Raw genomic sequence first — 25269 nt, 5'->3', positions numbered from 1 at the left:
GACCATATCATTTGTGAGAAGCTGATAAATTATACAGATAAAAGCAAAGCAGAGAAGAGAGTGAGGGAGTTCGAGGTGGGGATGCAGAAGTTGTCATTTAAAATAAGGTGGTCAGAAAAGCCCTCACTAAGATGGTGAATGAGGACAAGACTTTGAGGAGAGGGAGAGGCCCTGTGGATATCGGGGAGCAGGTGCTTCAGGTGGAAGGAAGCCAGCACCAAGTCCCTGAGTGTGGAACACGCCACTGGGTCCCAAAGTAGGGGGAGACCAGACGCACGAAGAACCTGCCGGGCACAGCAGGAGATGCGGTCAGAGAGGCCACGGGAGGCCCTGAGGGCCTTCAGACGCTCACCGGGTTTCAGCCTCATTCTGAATGAGAGAGGTAGCCAAGCAGGGGGTTGTGAGCAGAGGACCGGCGTGATCTGACTTCCATTTCGACAGTACCCCTCTGGCACGGAAACTATGCAGGAGGCCATTAAAATCATTAAGGCACACAGCGATGGTGACTCAGACCGAGGTGCTAGCTGCACAGATGGGGACAGAGCCTGGATTCTAGATCTAGCCTGAAAATAGGGCTGCCATGATGGCTGATGGACTCCATGTGGGTCTGAGAGAAAGAGAGCAGTGAAGAATGAATGACTCCATGGCTTTCTGCCCCTGCAACTGGAAGGGCATGGTTGTTGTTAACTGAAAGCACAGGTTGTGCGGGAAGAAAGGGAGTTGGGTTGGACAAGAAGTTTAAGGTGTCTTCTGATCATGCAAGAAAAGATATCTACAGAGGATTTCTCTCTGTGTCTGTCCCGAGTTCAGGCACAAAATCCAGGCTAGGGATGCACCTTTGAGGATTATCTGTGCATCTATGGATATAGGAATGGATAAGATTATCAAGAAGGTAAAGTTCGTAATAATGGTTATTATAGGAAACATCTGAAGCTAGACTCTTAAAAGACAGGTTAACAAAGTAGACTGAATAATACAATTTGATGCTGCATAGATTCCATAATTATTTACTCAGTAACTTTAGGAAAACCAAAACCCACATCACATTTGGACATGAAATGGCAAACATGGTCTTGAAGCCCACTCTCCGCAGGCAACACTACCTTGTGGTCCAAATTTGCCCAGGTTTGGTTGAGCTCCTGCAGTGTGCTCTTGACAATGCCAGAAACTTCTTCTTTCTTGTTCTGAATCAAAGCAAGTCCATTCTGCTCAATTTTCTCCACCTCTTTTTCTTTTGCTTTAATCAAATCTTCCAGATCCTGAAAGATTAAGAAAAAGTCATTTAAAATTTTTCTATTAATGGAACTCTGGGGTGCACTGAAATTGAGCCATGATAGCTCACACCCTAAAAATCTTTTACTAATCCAAAAGGCTTATTCTTAGAAAAGGGCCTCCATGACAACAGTTCTTCCTACATTAAAATTAAATTTTTTTTTTATTCCATGAGAAATTAGCATAACTTTAAAAAACAGGTAAAATTTGATTACATAATAGATAAGGAAATAGCAACATGTAATTTTTCAAGAAGCTACAAGGAAAGAAGTACAAATTGGAAATGGTAACATGATTTATACTCTTAAATTCGTATATCTTGGTATTAAAAAGTTATACAGTCCTAGCTCATTGGGTGAAATTCCATAGAATGGTATCTTGGGCCCTAGTATCTGAGATTTAGTTACATTTCAGCCACTATCAAGCTGCGCCACCTATGGCAAGTTGGAAACTTCCATAGGGTCTCAGTTCTTCCAATGAAAAATCAGAATCTCTAAGGTACCTCCACACTGTTTTCCACAGTGGTTATACCAGCTTACATTCCCACCAACAGTGCAGGCGGGTTCCCTTTTCTCCACACCCTCTCCAGCATTTGCTATTTGTGGACTTATTAATGATGGCCATTTGGACTGGTGTGAGGTGGTACCTCAGAGTAGTTTTGATTTGCATTTCTCTAGTAATCAGTGATGTTGAGCATTTTTTCATGTGCCTGTTGGCCATCTGTATATCTTCTTTGGTGAAAGAACCCATTTTTCAATTGGGTTGTTTACTTTTTTGCTGTTGAGTTGTATACATTGTTTTTATATTTTAGAGATTAAGCCCTTGTCAGCTGCAAATATTTTCTCCCATTCTGTAAGTTGTCTTTTTTTTTTTTTTTTATGGTTTCCTTTGCTGTGCAAAAGCTTGTCAGTTTGATTAGGTCCCATTGATTTATTTTTGCTTTTATGTCTCTTGGCTTGGGAAACGGACCTGAGAAAACATTTGTTTTGCCTATGTTCTTTTCTAGGAGTTTGATAGTTTTTTGTTTTATGTTGAAGTCTTTAAGCCATTTTGAGAACAGCATGGAGGTACCTCAAAAAACTAAATATAGAATTATCTTACGACTCAGCAATCCCACTCTTGGGCATGTATCCAGAGAAAACTTTCCTTGAAAAAGATACATGCACCCGCATGTCGATTGCAGCACTATTCACCATAGCCAAGACAAGGAAACAGCCTAAACATCCATTGACAGATGAATGGCTTAAGAAGATGTGGTACATATACACAATGGAATACTACTCAGTCATAAAAAAGAACAAAATAATGCCATTGGCAGCAACATGGATGCTTCACTTTCTCATACAAAGTGAAGTATGTCGGAAAGAGAAAGACAAATACCATATGATGTCACTTATATCTGGAATCTAATATACGGCACAAATGAACCTTTCCACAAAAAAGAAATTCAAGGACTTGGAGGACAGACTCATGGTTGCCAAGGGGGAGGGGGAGGGAGTGAGATGTATTGGGAATCTGGGTTAATAAATGCAAACTCTTGTCTTTGGAATGGATAAGCAATGAAATCCTGCTGTATAGCACTGGGAACTATCTAGTCACTCAAGATGGAGCATGATGCAGGATAATGTGAAAAAAAGAATGTACATATGTATATGTGACTGGGTCTCTTTGCTACATTGTAGCAAACTGAGAGAACACTGTAAACCAGCTATAACGGAAAAAAGAAAAATCATTTAAAAAAAGAAAAAAGCAAAATCAGAATCTCTGTTAACCTTCATTTCTCCCTAAATTGCTCTGATTCTCTGTGATGCTAAAAGGTGGTATGAGCTTTTTCTTCATGATCCAAATCTTCATTTCCTTTAGGATGTGGCTTTATAACAGTCATATGACATGTTCAAAAAAGAAAATGAAAGGAGGCAGTAATCTCGAGATCATACTTAACCACACATCATAATCCAGATATTTTAATGCCATATGAAAATTTGGAATGCTCACCAAGGCAGCTTGAGTGTGCTGGCAACATCGTGTGGACGAACAAGCGGGAGATGAAGTTACCCCATCTGTCCAGGTCTAGATGGGCTACAGCAGAATTAGAACCCTAGACTTCTGAGGAGTTCCCGTTGTGGCTCAGCAGAAACGAATCTGACTAGTATTCATGAGGATGCAGGTTTGATCCCTGGCTTCTCTCGGTGGGTCAGGGATCTGGTTTTGCTGTGACTGTGGCTGTGGCCAGCAGCTGAACTTCCATACGCCACAGGTGCAGCTCTAAGAAGCAAAAAACAAAACAAAACAAAACAAGACTTCTGAGCTCAATGACTCCCATCCCAGTGCTGGAGGCGCGTAATCTAGAAGTGAATTGTGTGTGGAGAAGATGTAAAATCCACGTTGGGATGTTGTGAGAAGCTGTCCATTCAGGCCGCGTTACATTCTCATACTCAGAAGTACATCCCTAGAACTAGCTATGCAGATGTGCAGGCCCTGGAGATTAGAGTGAAGAAAATTGCAAAATAGTTTACGTTTTGTATAATGTCTCAATTCTGCGAAAAAGATTTCCACCTCCCTCTCATGATGCACACACAGTTAACTATATTGGGCTTGGGTGGTGCTATGGATAGGGGACTAGTGAGAAATCCTAGACTCTGCTGTTTTAGTGGCAAATGTGCCTCTTTAACTTTTGTTTCTGCGTGGTCCAATCTTTTAGTCATTCTCTACTTGTTTATAAAATAGGAATAATAATACATTTGCTTATGTCAAAAAGGTAATATTAGTTAGGTATAGATATGAAATCCCTTTTAAGTTGTTAAAAACAACGCAAATGTAAAATTATTATTTTATTCAGCCATTTGGTAGTGTGTCCTGCTTCAGTGCAAATGTATTTATTTTCTCTCCTTAACACTTACGGAGGAATCAGAAGTTCATGAGGTTAGTAGCCTAAAGAAATATTTTTGTTTTTAATAACAGTTCTTTCATTTACACTTTATAATTTCATCAATATTTTGACAGATTTTACAATTAAAGCCAAGAATAGGAGTTCCCGTCATGGCTCAGCAGTTAATGAATCTGACTAGCATCCATGAGAATGCAGGTTCGATCCCTAGCCTTGCTCAGCGGGTTAAGGATCCGGCATTGTGGTGAGCTGTAGTGTAGGTCACAGATGTGGCTCGGATCCTGGATTGCTGTGGCTGTGGCGTAGGCTGGCAGGGACAGCTCTGATTTGACCCCTAGCCTGGGAATGTCCATGTGCCTCGATTGCGGCCCTAAAAAAAAAAAAAAAAAAAAAAAAACCAAGAATGAACATAGTGATAATTAGGACTACATGTTCTTTATACAGTATAGAAAACATGATGGACTTCAATACTTAAGGATTTTTCTTTCTGCTTTGCCTAAAAGATTAAACAACCATAAATAACCCTTCCAACGTGTCTTTAATATGTTTCTAAAATTCAACCACGGGAATTAAATTTATTCTCATTTACCCAAAAATGTTAACTTTTTAAGTGAGCAATATTAAATGAATGATCCATTGCTTAGAAACACATCTCAAAAATACCCTGCTCATTTATATTGGCATAGAAGCAAAATCTAGGAGGGAAACAGGAATGAAATATATATTTCATGCAAAACAAAGGAGGTTCTTTCCCTCCAATAATAATTAAAAAATGATTCTGTTTCTGATCAATGAAGAAAAAAGCCAAACCTAACATTTTTTTGCTATAATAAATCATTCTTAACTTGGGTTAATTCATAAATATCATTTTTATGTTGGCTGAAATTCATAAATCACTTTGAAAGAGTGGGAAAATATTCAAGATTTTTAAAACAAAATAAAGCTTGAATCCAGTCACCAATGTAAGTATGCTGGCTTGAATTCTACACTTTGGTCCAGAGGAACGATTTCTCAAAAATGACAATAAATTTTTATCAAGGTTTAGGGTACGGCCAAATGGAAACTGCCAGTTAAGCTATTGTGATTTATATGTGATGCCCCTCAAGTGGGCTAATTCCATTCTGTTCTTCGTTTTCCAAAGAAAGAAAGATTTTTCATTTAAAATCACCAGTCGGCACTGGAGTAAAGTTCTTTCCATCACACTTGAAGCCTTCCTTCTTGACACTGCCTGGTGTGACCTCTAGGAGACTAAAATTTGGTCCAAAAAGGAGTGAAACTTGGCCAAGTTTTTGCTACATTTTCCAGCCAGCAATATTCTCCCTCTCTGTTAAACAGAAGACATGTACATAAAAAGAAAATGGAAAATGGCAGAAAAAAGCACATTAAGGAGAAGAAGAAAAAATATGAAGAAAGAGAAAAAGAAAACTAGAGAAGGAAGAAAAAAAGGCAAGGGAAAGTTATATTAACCTATTATTTCATCTTTTAATAGCCAAGTTTAGCACAATAATGTAACAAGAAGGCACTAAAGTTGCTAATGTTAATGCCTAAATGATTGTTTAACTTTAATGAAAACATTTTAACTTAGGAAGTCATCCTTTGAGGTAAAATTCTGAAATTCTGGCTTCCTTATACATTTTAGAATGGATAGGAGTTCCCGTCATGGCACAGTGGTTAACAAATCCGACTAGGAACCATGAGGTTGTGGGTTCAATCCCTGGCCTTGCTCAGTGGGTTAAGGATCCAGCATTGCCATGAGCTGTGGTGTAAGTCGCAGACGTGGCTCAGATCCCGCGTTGCTGTGGCTCTGGCGTAGGCCAAGCCGCTACAGCTCTGATTAGACCCCTAGCCTGGAAACCTCCATATGCCGAAGAAGCAGGCTTAGAAAAGGCAAAAAGACCAAAAAAAAAAAAAATCGATAGCCTAAATTAGAAATACTGCTGACCCCCAGAGAACTGGAAAGCAATCAGAGTAGTTGATGCATGTTTTTGGGCTTCATGTTTTACATGTCCATCTTCTGATGTGAAGCTTTTTTTTTTTTTTTTTTAATTTGAAGGTATTTCTCTGTATGATATAGTTTTCTTTGCCATTCTTATGCACCCTGGAAATTGTGATCCATTAGCTTGTCAGCCCAGCACAAGAGCATCTGCTCTTCCTTTTCTGAACCAAAAGGCTTTGACTGAGAGCTTAAATACATCTGTCTTTACACATGCCCCCAAAGGAAAAAAAAAAAACGCTGGTTGGAAGGAAGATCCTTATCAATGGCCTTTCTTTTTGAAAGCTAAAATATAAAAACAGGATTTGTGGAAAGGAGCATTTCTTTAGAATCGCTTCACAGTTACGTCTTCAATTGTTCTTAAGAAATACTACAGCGAATCATCACAGCTAATCTGTAACACATTACAAAGGACTGCATTATTTTTTTTTAAATTACAGAACTAACTGTAAGAGCTTACATTTCTTTTGCATAAATAAGAATACGTGAGGAAATACCAAGTAGTCCTAAGTCACTGGGAAGCATTTAGAGGATGCTTGCACCACCTGGACCAAGATCCTTAGCATTAGCAGGAGAACAAGCAGGTGCAGCTGAGCCTCCCTGATGGGACACGGTAGGAAGTAACACTGTCCCCTGTGAAGCACTGGCTCACTGGAGTTGAACCAGAATCCAATCAAGCCTCTAGTGCTAACTTCCATTTACAGGAAATACAGGGAAAATAAGAGCATCTTGAAGAAGTAAACAGGCTAATCCTGAACCTGAAGCCAGTCTGCTGATTCTGCAACAAGGTAAAAGTATTCAAAAAATATTAAAGAGACTCAAGAGATCTACTGTGCAAATGTAGGAATGAATGCTCTCGTATCTTAAATAAATTAGTGAAAAAAAAAAAGAATAGAAAAAAAATTTTTATGGCCATGGCCACAACTGTGGCATATGGAAGTTCCCAGGCCAGGGACTGAATTGGAGTTGCAGCTGTGACCTACATAGCACCTTGTAGCAACACTGGATCCTTTTAACACACTGCCCTGGGCCAGAGATTGAATCCGCATCTCCATGGCGACCCAAGCCGCTGCAGTCAGATTCTTAATCCACTGTGCCACAGTGGGAACTCCAAAACAAGATACTTTAAAGACAGTTGAGGACCACCTCACACTGGTCAGAATGGCCATCATTAAAGAGTCAACAAATAACAAATGCTGGAGAGGGTGTAGAGAAAAGGATACCTTCCTTCACTGTTGGTGGGAATGTAAATTTGTATAACCACTATAGAAAACAGTATGGAGGTACCTCAGAAAACGAAATATAGAATTATCATATGATCCAGCAATCTCACTCCTGGGCATCTATCCAGACAAAACCACAATTCAAAAAGATACATGCACCCCAATGTTCACTGCAGCACAATTCACAATAGCCAAGACATGGAAACAACCTAAATGTCCATGGACAGATGAATGGATTGAGAAGATGTATATATACACAATGGAATACTACTCTGCCATAAAAAAGAACTGCAACATGGATGGAACTAGAGACTCTCATACTAAGTGAAGTAAGTCAGAAAGAGAAAAACAAATACCATATGATATCACATATCTGGAATCTAATAAATCCAAATGAATCTTTTTATAGAAAAGAAATAAACTCCTAGACTTGGAGAACAGACTTGTGGTTGCCAAGGTGAAGGGGGAGGGAGTGGGATGGACTGGGAGTCTGGGGTTAGTAGATACAAACTATTGCATTTGGAGTGGATAAGCAATGAGATCTATTGTGTAACACAGGGAACTATATCTAGTCACTTGTGATAGAACACGATGGAAGATAATGTGAGAAAAAGAATGTATATAAATTTGTGTGTGTGTGTGACTGGGTCTCTTTGCTGTACAGCAGAAACTGACAGAACATTGTAAATCAAATATAATAGAAAAAATAAAAATCTTAAAAAAAATAAAGACAGTTGAGGAAATGGTGTTATGAGTTGGGCATTAAATAATATTAAGGGATTGGGGTAAATTTCTTGTGATAGCAATACTATAGTTATATAAGAAGTCAATTTTTTAGAGATGTGTACTGCAGCATGCAGGAATAAAATATCATGTCTGCAAATCACTAAAAAATCTTTACGAAGCAAAGAAATAATGCAGGCAAAGATGTCAAAATCTTGATAATTATTGAAACTGATGATCAGTATAGGGGGTTAGCAGCATTCTCTATGAAAGTGTTTGAAAACTCTCATAATTTCAAGCTTCTAAAAACAGGTGAAAAAACTTAATAGTTTAAAAAAAAAACCTATAAACTCACATAATCAGAAGAATTTGTTATCAAATGCAACATTCTCCAATACGGAGCTCTCCATTCTCAGGACCTGAAAATTCCTTCAGCATCGCCCTGAAACTGTGAAGCCGTGCCTGTCGGCCACCTGGACAAGTTACCTGGCAGTCTTTCAACGAGTTCTGAACTGAAGCCTGATCTCCAATGCGATGTTGTTGTTTCAGTCTCTTTTCCTGGGTTTCAAACCAAGTTTTCAGACATTGTACGTTATTTTCATACTCTGACCAAGATTCCAACAAGCCTTCCAACAGCTGAATCTGAGCAAACATAACGAAATGAAATTTGCAATTTTATTTTAGAATCAGTCACTGGCAGGTCACTATTTACTCCACACTACAAATTCTTACAATACGGTCCATTGTATATAGGATTAAAAGTGAATGTTAAGGAGTTTCCGTTGTGGTTCAGTGGAAATGAATCTGAACAGTATCCATGAAGTCGCAGGTTCGATCCCTGGCCTTGATCTGTGGGTTAAGGATCTGGTGTTGCCATGAGCTATGGTGTAGGTCGCAGACGAGGCTCGGATCCCGTGTTGCTGTGGCTGTGGTGTAGGCCATCAGCTGTAGCCCCAATTCGACCCCTAGCCTGGGAACCCCCTATGCTGTGGGTGCAGCCCTAAAAAGACTAAAAAGGGGGGGAGATATTAAAAAGTGTGAGTCAATGATTATAATTAAACAAAGAACTTCAGTCGACTTGAAGCAAAGGAAAAAGAAATTGAGACGTCTTTCATAAACTAAAATAATATGAAATAGTCCAAGAGTAGAGGGGACACAGAGAAAATATTAACAGGACTAAAGAATGGTTAGAGTGACAGCCTTCAGTGTCACTTCAGTGGTGGTCTCTTCAGAAGGAGCGCTGTGTCCAGGGCAGCTGTACTATCTGTGGGGTGGGTTTTCTTTACAAGAGAGCACCTGTCCTTGGAGGTTTCACGAAATGCGGACAGCAGAGAACACCCGGCTCACCTTCTCAGTTACTAGACCCTGCAGGATTTGCCAGCTTTTATTCATTGCCCCAAGTTGCTCAGCAAAATCGGTCTTATCGCTGCGTTTACTTTCCACGTCCTGACTGCTGATTTGGAGCACGGATTGGTTCACAAAATCAACTGTCAGCTGCTTACAGTTAATGTCGATCTTAAAACCCTATAAAACAGAAAGGAGAAAATAAGAAGAGAAGGTCATATGTCTAAATTTCTTACATTATACCAGGAGTTGGAAAGCCTTAAGTAACTTTAAGATTAATACGAACACATCTGGGGAGTTCCCCTGTGGCACAGAGGGTTAAGATCTGGCCCTGTCTCTGAGGCAGCACGGGTTTGATCCCCTGATGAGTGCAGGGGGTTAAGTAGCTGCTGTTGCTGCAGCTGTGGCATAGGTCACAGCTGTGGCTCGGTTTCAATCCCTGGCCTGGGAACTTCCATATACCGTGGGTGTGGCCAAAAAAGAAAAATAACTATCACTTCCACGATTTAGTCCAAATGGCACAATCTGTGTGTATTAATATAACCTGTTTTCAGAAGTTGGAAAAAAAATATATATATATGAATCTACTGAACACAAATTAAATTGATACATTTTGAACGTATAACTATAGTGAATTTGAACTTGTGAAAATTTGAATTTATAGATATATCAAATATATTTTTTAGAGAGATGAAGTGGAATTGGACAAAATACATAATCCCACCATAAAATATTTATAAATCATAATATTTATTTTTATGATGCCTTAAAATGACACAAAATCTTATTCAAAATTCTTCCTAATACTGGATAACTTTTCTGTGCCTATAACTAGGGAGGCAATTTTCTTACTACTGTCTGCCTATCTGGTCACTATGTATGAAATATATATTTTAGGACCTGGTTTTTGTACTTTGAGGGTTTTTTTTTTTTTTCTTTTTAGGGCTGCACCTGTGGCATATGGAAGTTCCCAGGTTAGGGGTTGAATAGAGCTGCAGCTGCTGGCCTACACGACAGCCACGGCAATGCGGGATCTGAGCCTTGTCTGCAACCTACACCACAGCCCATGGCAACACCAGATCCCTAATGCACTGAGCAAGGCCAGGGATTGAACCTGAATCCTCATGGATACTAGCTGGAGTCTTAACCCCCTGAGCCACAACAGGCATGTCTAAAATTTAAGTTTTTGAGTTCCTTCAAAAATAGTCCTGAAATATGAAAAGAAAAAAACAGTTCAATTACCTTATATTTCTGAAGGTATTCATGAATTGCCTTGTAACCGATGGAATTTTTTATATGCTCTTCATCTTTTTGGATAACATTTTCCATGAGAGAAATCCAAGCCATGACTTCAGAAATGGCGTGGCGAGAAGGCAGCTTGTCCATCTGGAGCTGCCCATGTCAGAGACAGAACAAGTCACAAGCGCTAAAATTCAACCCCGATGTCTGTTAACCTAAAACCTTATTAATTCCTCTTAAAGTACCAGCAGAGATAACACTTCTTAATGACATTGTTGGATCCCAACCTCGTTAGAAGCTTGAAATTAAGCATCAGGCAAACACTGAACAATAACAGTCCTCTTGTGTTCACTCAACATTGAATACTAGAAAAATTGCATAAACACTACCTAATTAATCAAAACACCAGCAAGAAGAAAATATTATTCTTATTTTATAGCTAGTTTTACGAGTATTCGAAAAAAACTTAACTACAAAACATTCACCAGATGTATTTTATTAATTGTCTTGTAAAAGCTCTGTGTATTATGACCCAGGAATGTAAAAAGACGGAAGAAAAATACCACCACACTACACACTACCATTTTCTAGATTTTGGGCGCTCTGATACTTATTCCACGGTGTATGGCCAACTTCCTCAGTCTTTCACTAAAATATACTCAGAATCCTGAATCTTCCTGAATATATCATATATTTCTGCAAACACGTATAATGATGAGGAAGAACAAAAGTCACCATTTAAAATATGTATGGACTTCCACGTGGTGCAGGAAAATACAGAACCGAATATGAGATGTTTTCTGCCCTCCAGAAATATACAGCTGCTGATGAGAAGGACTAAGACATTTATATGAAACCCCTCTATCACACCTTGTACATAGTGAGAAATGCCCAAGAGAAATAAAGACAAAATTTCTGGGAGCTCAGGGGAGAGAAGCATGTTTCCAGAAGAGAGAACGACTTACTTCTCTCTTCCGTTACTTCCCTTGACTTGTGGAATGCCGGCTCTATTGTCGGTAAGATGATAGGTCTTGGACACGTATTATTGGTAAATCGTCTTAAGTACTCACTTCATGAGAGAGGTCTAGTTACCCACATTTTATTTATGAGGAAACAAAGAATGGAAACAGGACAGGCAAGGCATCTGAAACACACACACACACACACACACACAGAGTAACCCTCAGAAGAGGGAATTTGTAGACATGGCGTTTATAGAGCCCTTCACTCTTAGCGTGCAACACAAGAAGAGAGAAAAGATGTTCAAGATGAAGCTGCTTGGAGTTCCCGCCGTGGCGCAGTGGTTAACGAATCCGACTAGGAACCATGAGGTTGTGGGTTCGGTCCCTGCCCTTGCTCAGTGGGTTAACGATCCGGCGTTGCCATGAGCTGTGGTGTAGGCTGCAGACGCGGCTCGGATCCTGAGTTGCTGTGGCTCTGGCGTAGGCCAGTGGCTACAGCTCCGATTCGACCCCTAGCCTGGGAACCTCCATATGCCGCGGGAGCGGCCCAAAGAAATAGCAAAAAGACAAAAAAAAAAAAAAATGAAGCTGCTTTAACTTTGTGAGCAAAAGCAGATTAACGTACTTCTCGATCTCATACTGCTTACATCAATTATGACCGATTCAAGCGGCGATTACTCGTGTACCTGGTGGAGCTTTTCCTGTACGGCTGGGATATTGGTCAGCAGGCCATTCCACTGGCTATCGATGTGTGACAGCTCGGAGCGCAGGGCAGCTGTGTCCACTTTCTTTAATCGAAGGAGCTGATTTCCAGTGCTCAGAACAGATGATTTCAGGGTGGATTTGGCATCTACCTCTTTGGAAAACTCCTAAAAGAAGGAGCAATGTTCAAATCAGGATTAAGGAGCCAGACCTTTCATTTCAGGAAAGAGATATTATAGAAATAGTTTTCCTTTACATCTTGAAGAGGAGTGCTGGTATGGACACTCTGGAGGAAAACAAAAGCAATGCCCCCTTGCCCTGAATGCGAGCCAACATTACTTAAAAACTACTTTGAAAAGGCAATGCAGAGCTCTCGTATTTTGCATAATTATTCAATGCACAGAGTTAACACTGCCAAATTCTCCACAGCTTGACTTATCAGGTACATCCATCGAAAGCTGACTTCCTTTTCACTGGTGTAAGTCGGGCCTCGCGTAAAGGCCCCCCAAAATAAAATCGAATCAGATGCTTTAGATTCTTGAGCTCACCAGAAAAGCGTTCAGATGATCACGGACCATTTCCAGTTCTTGCGGGACTGTCACAGACTGCTGAGTCCAAAATTCCAGCCTGTCTTTTGCAGACTGTAACCAGTGGATTAGATCTGAAGATTCCCTTTGATATCTATAAGGATAGAAATAAGCCTATTAAGCCAACATCCAATCCCTACCCCATGCTAAGCCATGTTATTCCCCAATGCTAATTTTAAAAGGAGACAGGACAGATTTAGGAGAATAATGCCCTGGAGTGACACTCTCAGATTCCCTTCCCTTACTGTTCATACCGTAAGTCAGTCTCTCTGACTTTCGGCTTTCCTACCTCGAAGGTAAAAATAAAAAAAGTCTTCCTCCTACTCCTTCATATTAAGGCGATTCAGAAAACATTAGATGGTTGCTGTGAAAAGTTCTTCCAAATAAGGGCGGCATAAAAATACAGGATTTCATTCTGTAAAAAACCATCCACTGCTCTCGAATACCTCCCAGTGTGCTAGAAACTCCCTTCTCAAAACACACTTTCTCTTTCTTTCCTTCGAAGGTTTTACTGTGACCATCCATGTACAGTCAGGAGGCTGCAGGGATGCCGGCTCAAAGGTAAGATGTACTGGAGTTCCTGTCACGGCTCAGGGGAAACCAATCTGACCAGCATCCACGAGGACACACGTTTGACCCCTGGCCTCGCTCAGTGGGTTAAGGATCCGGTGTTGCCGTGAGCTGTGGTGTAGGTCACAGATGCAGCTTGGATCTGTCATTGCTGTGGCTATGGCATAGGCCAGCAGCTGTAGCTCCAATTCAACCCCTAGCTTGGGAACCTCCATATGCTCCAGGGATGGCCCTAAAATGACAAAAAAAAAAAAAGTAAGATGTTCTACATAGCACCTGCCTCCTCTACCCACTTTTAAATACATGTTTATACCATTAGACAAGAAGCCAGTTAGAAACTTTGTGCTTGTCTTTATTTGCCAAACTTTGTGATGAGTTCCTAGAGGGACCACATTTTTTTCGACTGAGGCACCCATGAGTCTCATAACTACTCTGTAGGATGAATTCAAATATTTGCAAAATAGTCACTGCATTACCTGGTCCAGTGTTTCAGTATTGTTTCCAGTCTGTGAAGTTCCTTGGCCACCTTGTTGGTATCATTTAACCAGTGTTCTCCAAGCTGATTGAGCTGACTTTCTAGATCTGAGCAGCTAACAGACATGAGAAGTCTTTTGCCATCATCTAGGACCTGATATAACTTGGGCTGGTGTTCATTAAGGCTGGATTTCAAGTGCTGAAATGATTTAAAAGACTCGGTCAAAAGTTTAGCTAATGCACCTTTTCTCCTTCAAGACGGTAACTTCTCCGCCATGTTCCTATTACCCATTAGTCAAATTTCAACTATTGACATCCAAGTTACATTGGAAACTTCGAGATGTTTCATCTATACCTAGCTATGGATTTTTTTTTATAGTAACTTGAAGTGCACTTAAAACTGTCAAAGCATTATTATTTCAAGAATAGTGTGACACCCACGGTGTTCCATTGTGGTGCAATGGAAACGAGTCTGACTAGTAACCATGAGGTTGCGGGTTCCCTGGCCTCACTCAGTGGGTTAAGGATCCAGCATTGCTATGAGCTGTGGTGTAGGTCGAAGATGAGGCCCTGATCCTGCTTAGCTGTGGCTGTGGTGTAGGTCCAAAGCTGTAGCTCTGATTCAACCCCTAGCCTAGGAACCTCCATATGTCATGGGTGTGGCCCTAAAAAGCAAAAAAAAGAAAAAAGACTAGTGTGACGCCAGCATAAACTCCAAAAAAAAGCTTGATGGAGGTTGAATTTTCAAAATTATATATAAGAAAAAGGGCTTTTTAACGCGCAATTATAAAACAACAAACTAATTATTTCAAGATAGTGTGACTTCAGCAAAAAACAATAAAAAATGCTTAGAGGAGGCTGAATTTTCAAAAGGGGCTCTCATTAAAAAAAAAAAATACCTTTTTATGTTCTATTACGAAACAGACACTTAAAATCTTTTTTCAACAATGTCAATAGCTTGAAACTAAAGTAAAAGGACCTAATAAAATATTTGATTGCAAGTTTGCTTAGGTCCCGTTAAAACTCCGGGAAAGCTTCAAGAGGAAATGTGGCAGCTTTTTACACCAAGATATCATTTGGATGCTGACCTGGTAAAGTGTTATCCGGTCGATGAGCCTGTCCTCACTCTCCTCCACCAGGCCCACGCTTGGGATGCTGCTTTCCACCATCTCCAGCTGCCTGCGGAGCTCCCGGTGGTCCTGATCCAGATGGGACCATGTCTAGAAACACAATACCAGTCTGTGAGCTCAACAGCTGCATTAAGGAACCAGCATTCCTCTTTGTGTGCAAATACCTACCAGATAGAGTTTCTTGAAAGACGTGCAGGGGAAGAGAGGTCTGCATTGAGGGTTTGCTTTGGGAAGCCAGAGATGGCTTTGAAACAAATAATCAGATGGTGACCCTGAAAAGCATTATGAACGGGCTTTCAGACCTGCCACTAACTAGCTGTCTGACATGGGCAAGTTACTGCATGTCTCTGAACTGCGTTTTATTTTTTAAAATGTATACTTTTAGAGTAAAGCGTAGTTGATGTACAGTGGTGTGCCTATTTCTCCTGTACAGCCAAGTGACCCAGTCACTCACACACCTATATATTCTTTCTTTTTCTTTTACGATAATCCATCATGGTCTGTCCCAAGGGATTGGGTTTAGTTCCCTGTGAGGTCCAGTAGGAACTCATGGCTTATCCATTCTCAATGTAATAGTTTGTTATCTAGTAACCCCAAACTCCCAGTCCATCCCACTCCCTCTCCCTGCACCTCATTTTCAACATTAAAAAAAAAACGGGGATAATAACAATTATCTTGTCCACTCTGAGGATGGAATGAAATAATGTATGTAGCACATTGGCTCTTCAGGGTTTCAGCCTTTGCTGCAGTGATGACGAAACACATGCCTTAAGTAAAGCGGATGGGTGTGTTCACTTCCCAGAGTAGAGGAAGCGAATTCGGTGATCAGATCATTCTTGGTGAAGACGGAAAGACTAAGGCAGACAGAGAAAGGCAAACATCATGCCATCATTTATATGTGGAATCTAAACAAAAAAGATACAAATAAACTTATCTGCAAAACCGAAACAGACTCACAGACTTCGAAAGCAAACTGTGGTTCCCAAAAGGGAAAGGTGGTGGGGTCGGGATGGACTGGGGGTTAGGGATTGGTATGTGCCAACTATTATATACGGAATGGACGGTCAATGGGAACCTGCAGTATAGCACAGGAACTCTAATTAATACTCCCTGATAACCTACACGGGAAAAGACGCTGAAAGAGAATGGACGTGTAGACATGTATACTTGAACCGCTTTGCTGTACAGCAGAAATTAACAAACCTTGTAAATCAACTACATTTCAATAAAACGTTTTAAAAAGGAAAAAAAAAAAGACACAGGGAGTTCTCTGGTGGTCTGGCGGTTAGGATTTGATGCTTTCACCACTGGGTCTGGAGGTTTAATCCCTGGTCTGGAAAGTGAGATTTCACATCAAGCTGCTACTACAGTGGCCAACCCCTACCACCACTGCCGCAAAATCCTACACAGACATTTAAGAAACAACAATATGTGGTATAGACATTCTCCTAAGGAGAAATCCCCAATCACTTATTCTTAAATTATGATTTTTCTTTAAAATTAAAAAACCCTGTTTTAAAATCATGTGAGGTCTTTTTCAATAATTTATAGCAAAGATCAGCAGTATTTCAGTCCGACCTCGTAAGACCCCAAATGTTGTCACGCTCAATCTGAAATTAAGTTTTACGCAGCGGAACTCACAGAAAGGCACAGCCTCTATCTCAGAGTAAAGAGGCCGTGCTAGAGGCACAAGGCCACCCACCGGATGCTGAGTCTGGGAGACCTCCAGGGCCCGAGAGGCAACCTGCGGGACCGAATACCCCCCTCCTGAAGCGTCTGCTTGTCTGTGGGGAGTATGCTGGGCGGGGGAGGGGAGAGGCGGCCTCCAGAGTCTCACCTCTAGAATGTACTCCAACTCCACGCCCCTCTTGTGAGCCCTCTTGAGCACCGCTGAAGCCTGCGCCATCAGCTCTGTGTGGTTCTGAGTTTCCTGCAGGACTGCAAAGCTGATTATCTTCCTGAAGAGTGTTTCGGTCAAGATCATATGAGACTCCAGGCCCTGAAAGTATTCCTGCAATTTTTCAGAGAGAAAGAGGTGGGCAACTCATCCGTACCCTACCTTGAGATAAAAACTGCTTTGGATGGGAGTTCCCATCGTGGTGCAGTGGTTAACGAATCCGACGAGGAACCATGAGGTTGAGGGTTCGATTCCTGGCCTTGCTCAGTGGGTTAAGGATCTGGCATAAGGATCTGGCATAAGGATCTGGTTAAGGATCTTGCCGTGAGCTGTGGTGTAGGTTGCAGACTTGGCTCGGATCCCGTGTTGCTGTGGCTCTGGCGTAGGCCGGTGGCTACAGCTCCAATTTGACCCCTAGCCTGGGAACCTCCATATGCTGCAGGAGCGGCCCTAGAAAAGGCAAAAAGACCAAAAAAAAAAGAAAAAAAAAAGAAACAAACAACTGCTCTGGACACTGAAGCTGATGGAACGCAGCTCCTTTCTGAGCAATGCTGGTCCTCCCCGTCCGGCCTCCGCCTCAGCGCGTCCTCAGAGACTCCAGTGTCCTAGTTGGCCTCTCTTTGCCCCCCACTCAGAGCACCTGCCCCCTGCCCTGCTGCAGACGTTCTGTCCCCAACACAGAGCCCTTCCCGTGGGACCAGCTGTGAGCAAACTCCGCCGAACTCTCAAGCCCTCACCCCGCGCCATCTGGAGGGACCCTTGCTTCCTCGGCCACCCAGACTCGCCTCCCTGCTTCTCGGACACATTAGTGTCCATTCTCTCATCCTCAGTGCTTCTCCCCGGGCTGCCTGATCCTGACTCCTTCACCACTTTTCTTCCTCCGCCGCTGGGCCTGAGCTCTACCCTCTTTGAATTCCCAGAGCTTTCGCTGTGTTGAACCCTCACTGCCCAGAACAACTTCACATACACTGAATGACACTACATATTTGTATATTTCCCTCATGATATACTTACACCCAGCAGAAACGTAGGCCTTGCACAGCCCTATGGATGCATTTTGTCTATTTTATTTTTTTTAAGGACCCTACCTACTGAATACGGCATATGGAAGTTCACAGGCTAGGGGTCCAATCGGAGCTGCAGCTGCCGGCCTACATCACAGCCACTGCCACATCAGATCCTTAACCCACGGAGCGAGGATGGGGATTGAACTCGAGTCCTCTTAGATACTAGTTGGGTTCATTACTGCTGAGGTATGGCAGGAACTCCACGAATGTGTTTTTTTATTTTTTTGTCTTTTTAGGGCTGCACTGGAGGCACATAGAGGTTCCCAGCCTAGGAGTCTAATCTGAGCTGCATCTGCGACCTACACCACAGCCACAGCAACGCGGGATCCTTAACCCCCTGAGCAAGGCCAGGGATGGAACCCGCATCCTCATGGATACTAGTCAGTTTCTTAACCCATTGAGCCACAATGGGGAACTCCACGAATGTGTTTTGAAATGTTACTTTTTATATATAAGAGGCCCCAGAGGATGGGGAGAGGGTTACCCCATTTCCTGTTCCCAGCACCACGGATGAAACGAAAGGACCAGGAATTGATAAGATCAGCCAACACTGAGTGTGTACTGTGTGCCAAACACTCTATAAACACTTCAGTGACCAACTCACTAAATGCCTATAACAACTCGGCGAGGTTAGGTACTTTTATTCCCCATTTTACAGCCTCTGAGCCCCAGTCTAATGTCACACGCCCAAGGTCACACAGCACTCTCCCTCAGAAAATGGCCTGGTCGATAGGCGCTAGACTCATTATTTTTAACTGACAATTATTATATCAGAGAATCTTAAATTTGGAAGAGAACTGGGAGGTCACTTAGCCCAACATTCACAGAAAGCTGATATTCCTTTTCCAACCCCGTCTCCAGCGGGCGGCCTTGGAGGGCCTTCTCTTGGCCAGAAGGGCCGTCGTCAAGCGCTCCTCATCTATTGAGCTTTATTTCTCTGTTATTTATACTCATTGATCCCAGGTTCCCCTCTGGAATAACTCAGGATGATATTTTATTGCTATGGTCAAAGATTTGAGAAAAGCCAGCTGTGAACTTTAAAGCAGTGTTTTCAAAGCCAAATGATAAGCCTTTAATAAATCACAATGTTTTGGACCAAAACCTCTGGGAAAAATAGCATGAAGTAAAATTTTCTCCCCCCTCTTCCCCAAAAATCTACCTTTATAAGCCATCAGAGAGCTACATGATGGGAGAATAATTAACCATCTATAATCCAAGGGAACTTTTAAAGTTTCCCTATATGAAATTTCCACTCTGAGGGCAGTTGAGTCTCTGCACTGGCAAATCTGCTCTTTTTGGAATGATGGCTAATAATGCCAGAGTTATTTATGTGTGTGCATTAAATCGGCATTCCTTTACCAAGGCGCAGTGTCTAACCTGAACTTAGTGACGGCACACATGGATGGAACAATTTCAGGCCAACCAAGTTCGGTTATGTAGTAAAAGCACTTGTTGTCCCCAGGAAGAAACTCTTGAAGCTCATGGCAACCAGAGAGGCGCCTGTGCTTAAGAGCCAGAAGAGCTGGAAGAGGCACGTAACAGACATAAACCCCATCCAGAGCTGAGTGCGCAGCTCTGCGTTCCCAGAGCAGAGCGGGGAGTTCTTGGCCGAGGCAAGAGAGAGCAGAGAGAACACCTAGGACCAGAGGAACAAACGAGAGACACAAAGGGGAAGAGCAGAGTAAAGACCGAAGCTGGGCTCCTTTGAAGAGAGTCCCTGGGTTGCCCGTCGGTGTCAGTTTATGAAGGGAGAAAGCCTGGCTAATACTGATTGTGACAATTCCTGCTAAGATTGGTATTTTCTGTTAACTTCCAAAATTATATGAATATATCCTCTAGGAGTTCCTTGGTAGCCTAGCAGTTAAGGATTTAGCATTACCACTGCTATGGTGCAGGTTCGATCCCTAGCTTAGGAACTTCCACATGCCGTGGGTGCGACCAAGAAATAAATACATAAATAATGGTAAAAATGTATATATCCTTTATAATTTTTCTGTGCTGTTGAATGCCAGTGGGTTTGAATACACATATGTGGACCACTTTAAAGAGGAATTTATCTAAGTAGAAACTCATGAAAGATTGATGATATTAGATCTTACTAAATCTATTAGTGAATGAGCATATGTTTCTAAAACTATATTTTCTTTCTCTCTCTCTTTTTTTTTTTTCTTACCTTATGTTTGTCAAGAAGTTGTTGGATTTCCTCCTTGGAAGAGACGATAATCTTCTGGTCTCCTGCCATCTTCTCTTGTCCAGTTTCTAGCAGGTCCGCCAGATCTTGTAGGGCCCTTTCATACTGACTCTTGAGCGCAAGATTCTGGTTCAGCCCACTCCGCCGCGAGCCAATGGTCACCATCAGCTCATCATACATGTCCTAAGAAGCAGACAGTGATATCCTCAAATTTACTTCTACATGAGGTATGCTCGACACTGTCCCTTCTGGATGTTAGTAGTTTATGGGGCATTAAAATGCTGACAAGGGGTTGAGGGAAATGTCACAGAAAATGTAGTTCTAATTTTTATAAGGCTCTCAAGTTTTATAATTTTAGAGTAAGTCTGAATAGAGTATCCTCAACGTTTTGTCGGCTAAGTGATAATCAGATTTGGGACCATTCCTCAAAGAAAGAGCTACAGAAACAGGAGTTCGATGGGAGCAGAAAGACTTTAAAAGGCAGTGTTTTTGCCAAATGTGGTGGAGTAAATAAATAACTATTTAAGTTGGAAAGACATTTTAGCGGGTGACGATACACCAAATACAAAATTTATTTGCGCCATATGGGCCTGATTAATGTATCATATTAAGGTTGAGCAGGCCCAAATGGCCCAATCTGGAAAAGTTCAACTTTAATGCCTATTTACAGCAATGACGCTTGACTCTTCCACCTGACATTTAAGTTCTGTCAGAAAACTGTCTAAAGAGGACAGAGTGGGGGCAGGGGCCTCATGACATTATGAAATGTGAGATAATGGAGTGAGACAGTTGAAATAAAAAATGGTCTTTTAAAAATAGGAGGTATTTTACTTTCTCAAAAGAAAGAGCTTGTGACCCTGCACTGGACTCAAGAGTTCTATATAAGACGTGCAAAGATAGCTTAACATGCACTTTTTTCCCCTTAATATCATTACACTGTGTTGCCTATGAGATGCTACACTTTGCTGGGTTACTCTCCCGGTATGTTCTTACCATCCTGATATCAGATTCTTGCCTAGGTGCCAGATTGAGAAAACATTCATCCAAAGTGTTACTCTCTACCCTAAAAGATGCCAGGAGGTCTGTTTAGAATCCGGCTACCTTCCAGTTTCATTTCTCTGTTGTTCTGGAATGGAAACAATGTCTCTTTTCCATTCAAACATGTATGAAATATAAACTGTAATTCTGAACACTGGGGAAAAGACACTTTCTAAAAAGCCTGATCTTAAGTATTTTTTCCCTAAAACAGTTTTGGGGGAGTATAGCACAATGCAAGGCAGAGAGCCTTTTTTAAACCTTTCTAGGTAGGATCACCAATGACTGCATTTTCTACAGTAGAATACAACATGTTGCAACTAAACTATACTGTAATGCTTTGCCCCTGGAATAATAACAGTGTGAGAAAATCTTAGCATATTAAGAAATTACAAGAAAAAACTTAAATATCTGACACAAGGATTCTCCAGCAAAGAGCCCACCCAGATCACCCTTCAGGAAATCTCAAAACATGTCAACTTATTCCATTGTCCTAGATGTGGTAAAGGTTTCAGAAAATGTTCTAAAAGTTACTTTGAAGAGTGACGAGGGCCTGAAAGAAATGAATTTTATAAAAGAGAAAACACGCAAAAAATTACAGCAACTAATTTTTTTTTTCTCTTGACTTCAAGTTAGGATATACCGTGGAAGCTGAGGGCCATTGTACCTGGAGTTTGGAGAGTTCTTGCACAGAAGGCTGCTCAATCTGCAACTTGTCACCACGCCTTTTTAGTTCAGTGATTCCGGCATCCAACTCCTTCAGCCCATCTTCAGCCTGCTGTATTGCCTATGTAAGATTTATGTCATTTCATTAAAAAGCCCATAAGCAATTTTCCGCGCAAAATATGACTATTGTGTCTTCCCCGACCCCATCAAGAACATTTCCCATGCAATATAAAATCTCTGGACCCTATTTTACAGAATACAGAAGAAGGCCTCTGATTGTACTAAACCAGATATTTTAAAGATAAAGAGACAGGAGAGGCTTAGCGTGGCTTCCTTGAACCACTAAGGAAAATTTGTGAATAATGACCCGAAAAAGAAGTGCGATTTTGGAACACAGCTAGAAAAAAGTATTTGGCTGAGATTTTCCAGGGGATCACGTTCTGGTTTCTGAAATGCAGTTTTGAGCATCCTTAGAGAGAGAGAGAGAGAGAGGGTTGGAGAGGCAGGAGGAAATTCTGTTACGGTCTGGTCAGGGAGAGCTTCCTTGTTATCAAATGGAACGGCGAGTAACCCAGTCTGAAAGTGACAGCTACTGTTGACCTCGGTCTTCCCACGTGAGGTCTGTGGAAGCAGGACAAGACCCCAAGCTGGCCTTCTAGGAGCTTACGCTGTGGTTAGGAAGCCGGGGTAAAGAAAAGAAAACCAAACAAGGCTAAATACGATTCTGTACTAAGCCCGACGCAGCTCATCCCTGTGAGAGGACTTTGGAGCAGAGAGTCAGCAGTGAATCCTTGGGCAGGGCAAGGAGGCTCTTGGAAGACAAGCAACCTCAGCTGCCCTTGAAGGATGAAAAGAACACAGACTCCAGATGGCAGATGGAACACATGTGTCTTATTTTCTCTTTCCCGAGTCCCCACTACAACCAGAGCCAATATTTTGTTTGCTTGTTTTCGGGTATGTTTCCCCTGCCCCATAAATCTACAAGGGCAAGGAAACAGGAAAGAAGATAATACTAACAAAATTTTGCCAGCTGAAAATCCAAAGGCTACATGGCCATTGGCTTAGGAAAATCTGAGAAGGCAGAATCCAAAGCTCGCTGAGGTTCTTTACCACCAGACTGCAGCGACGGGAACTGATGGGGCTCTGGGCAAGGCGGGATAGGATGCTAACGGGGAGGGCTGTGGGGGAAGGCTGCTTAAAGAGCAGCTCAGTTCCCCAGATCTCTCGCCTTATTCCACGCTGGCTCCTTCCTTCCTTGGTGAAAGACTGAAAATTCATTTTCTTTTTTTCTTTTCTCTCTCTCTCTCTTTTTTTTTTTTTGCTCTTTAGGGCCACACTTGCAGCATACAGAAGTTCCCAGGAGAGGGGTCTAATCGGAGCTGTAGCCACTGGCCTACGACACAGCCACAGCAACACCAGATCTGAGCCGTGACTGTGACCTACGCCACGGCTCATGGCAACGATGGATTCTTAACCCACAGAGCAGGGCCAGGGATTGAACCTGCATCCTCATGGATCCTAGTCGGGTTATTACTGCTGAGCTACAACAGGACCTCCCTGAAAGTTCATTTTCTGGCAGAGAGGCACCAGAGACAGTTATGGGCGTGAGTCCTCCACTGAAAACCAGGGGACAAAGTTACTGAGTGCCCATTAAATGCTGAATGTGGAGCCCCACACCCTCTAGAGGGCTGAAGTCATGTGTCTACTCTCCAGACAGAGGGCAAGGGTGTGGGAGAACATGGAAAGACCAATAGGAAAGACCTAAAATGCCTGGCACAAGGATTGTCCAACAAAGAGCCCACACAGATCATTTTTCAATAAATCTCAAAATTCTTGAGCCCCATCCATTCACGAAGTTCCCATTCAGCTGTTTAGTCCCCCAACCTAAATGCGAATAGACAACAAAGCATGTACAGATATCTGAGAAAGACAAAGACCAAAATAAGCAAACAAATAAAAGCAACCTGGAGGATAACAGATTATACAAGAAAAACAAACGACCCCCTCACCCCTCCCCAAAAAATCCCTTCATTCCCCCAAATCATTAATATACCCAGAGAGGTTAGGAAAGGTAATACATCTAATTTAAAAAGAACAGAATACCCCAAAACCAGATCAAACCAGATCATTCAGAGAACCAAAAAGAGCTCTGGGAAGATGAAACACATGAGAGCAGAAAGGCAAAAGTCAAAAGAAAAGTTTGGGAGTTGAAATTGAGGAAGTCTCCAGAAAGTGGAGCAAAAAAACACAGAGAGAAATGTCTCTTGATCAGAAAATCAGAGGACTGGACCAGAATATCCAAGAGCTGCCTAAAAGGAGTTTCAGAAAAGGAGACAGATAAAACAGAGGGCTGAAAAAATATTTAAAATAAGTCTCAGAAACATTTCCAGAATGGAAAGATGAGAGCAGCCAGATCTCAAGAGCCCACTGAGCTCCCAGCCCAGTGGATAAAACAGACTCCCCCATAGGACCATTCCTGTGAAATTTCAAAACACTGGGGGCTTTTGGGAGTTAGCAGACTTTGAGATTCCTCAAGCCAATGCTGGAAGCTAGAAAACAATGGAGGGAAAAGCCTCAAAACTCTTTAAAGAACTGAGCAAGAATTCTAGAAAGAGCCAAGCTATCAATAAAGTGTGAGCAGAGTACCAGAAAATCTTCAGACATGCAAAACAGTGAGTTTATCTAGCATGCATCCTTTCTTAGTAAGGGTGTGCACTCATAAAACAAGGAAGCAATGCAGAAAAGAAGACTTGGGACCCAGGGAGGAGAAGACCCAACAGAAGGGAGAAAGGAAGGAAATCTTCAGAACGGGAAGTAAAGGGAGAGCCCGGAATACAGCTGTGCAACAAGGCTTATGGGGCAACAGGTCTGCTCCAGGTCAGAATGACACGACTCAGAAGATGAGTAAGTCCCCATGCTTTCTGCTACTATTACCTCTTTAACCCAAGGAGGGTAGGGATGGAATTAGTACTTTTTAAGCTACTTTCCATTTTTTTCAAAGACATAGCCCTAGTTATTTATTTGTACCTGTGAAATTTACTTTCATTATATTGGTCAGTACTACTCATTGCAGTTGCTTTACTGGAAAAAGGCAGCTATCAATACCTCTATTTGCTCTGCCACAGGTTGTTCAAAGACATTTGCCAGTTTCTGCAGAATGATGTACTTGTGGTCAGCCAGTGATGTAAACAGCACCTTCAGGTCATTCTAAGGAAGAGAGCAGCGAAAGGCTTAACCGATGTAGCAGGAAATTGCAAGTGGTTGTACACACAATCTTAGAAATAAATCTACAGGTGTAGGAATTTAA

General features: G+C 41.9%; 1 protein-coding gene across 17 annotated transcripts in view; it reads right to left on the bottom strand.

Annotated features, from left to right (window-relative positions):
• The window catches only part of SYNE1 (spectrin repeat containing nuclear envelope protein 1), a 479896-nt gene that overhangs the window by 98015 nt on the left and 356612 nt on the right, over nucleotides 1–25269 (bottom strand). For all 17 annotated transcript variants that reach the window (XM_047769899.1, XM_047769909.1, XM_047769910.1 and 14 more), the window contains 12 exons: nucleotides 25068–25169; nucleotides 21964–22083; nucleotides 20244–20444; nucleotides 16944–17117; nucleotides 15065–15196; nucleotides 13979–14175; nucleotides 12894–13026; nucleotides 12330–12512; nucleotides 10685–10834; nucleotides 9446–9622; nucleotides 8585–8740; nucleotides 1104–1259 (listed from right to left, as the gene is read on the bottom strand). In XM_047769899.1, coding sequence (XP_047625855.1) covers nucleotides 1104–1259; nucleotides 8585–8740; nucleotides 9446–9622; nucleotides 10685–10834; nucleotides 12330–12512; nucleotides 12894–13026; nucleotides 13979–14175; nucleotides 15065–15196; nucleotides 16944–17117; nucleotides 20244–20444; nucleotides 21964–22083; nucleotides 25068–25169 — 1881 coding nt within the window. The remainder of the gene's footprint in view (nucleotides 1–1103; nucleotides 1260–8584; nucleotides 8741–9445; nucleotides 9623–10684; nucleotides 10835–12329; nucleotides 12513–12893; nucleotides 13027–13978; nucleotides 14176–15064; nucleotides 15197–16943; nucleotides 17118–20243; nucleotides 20445–21963; nucleotides 22084–25067; nucleotides 25170–25269) is intronic.

The sequence above is a fragment of the Phacochoerus africanus genome, chromosome 2 (assembly GCF_016906955.1).
Source record: "Phacochoerus africanus isolate WHEZ1 chromosome 2, ROS_Pafr_v1, whole genome shotgun sequence".
Lineage (NCBI taxonomy): Eukaryota > Metazoa > Chordata > Mammalia > Artiodactyla > Suidae > Phacochoerus > Phacochoerus africanus.
Note: the sequence above shows the minus strand (reverse complement) of the source record. Positions and strands in the feature narration are given on the sequence as shown.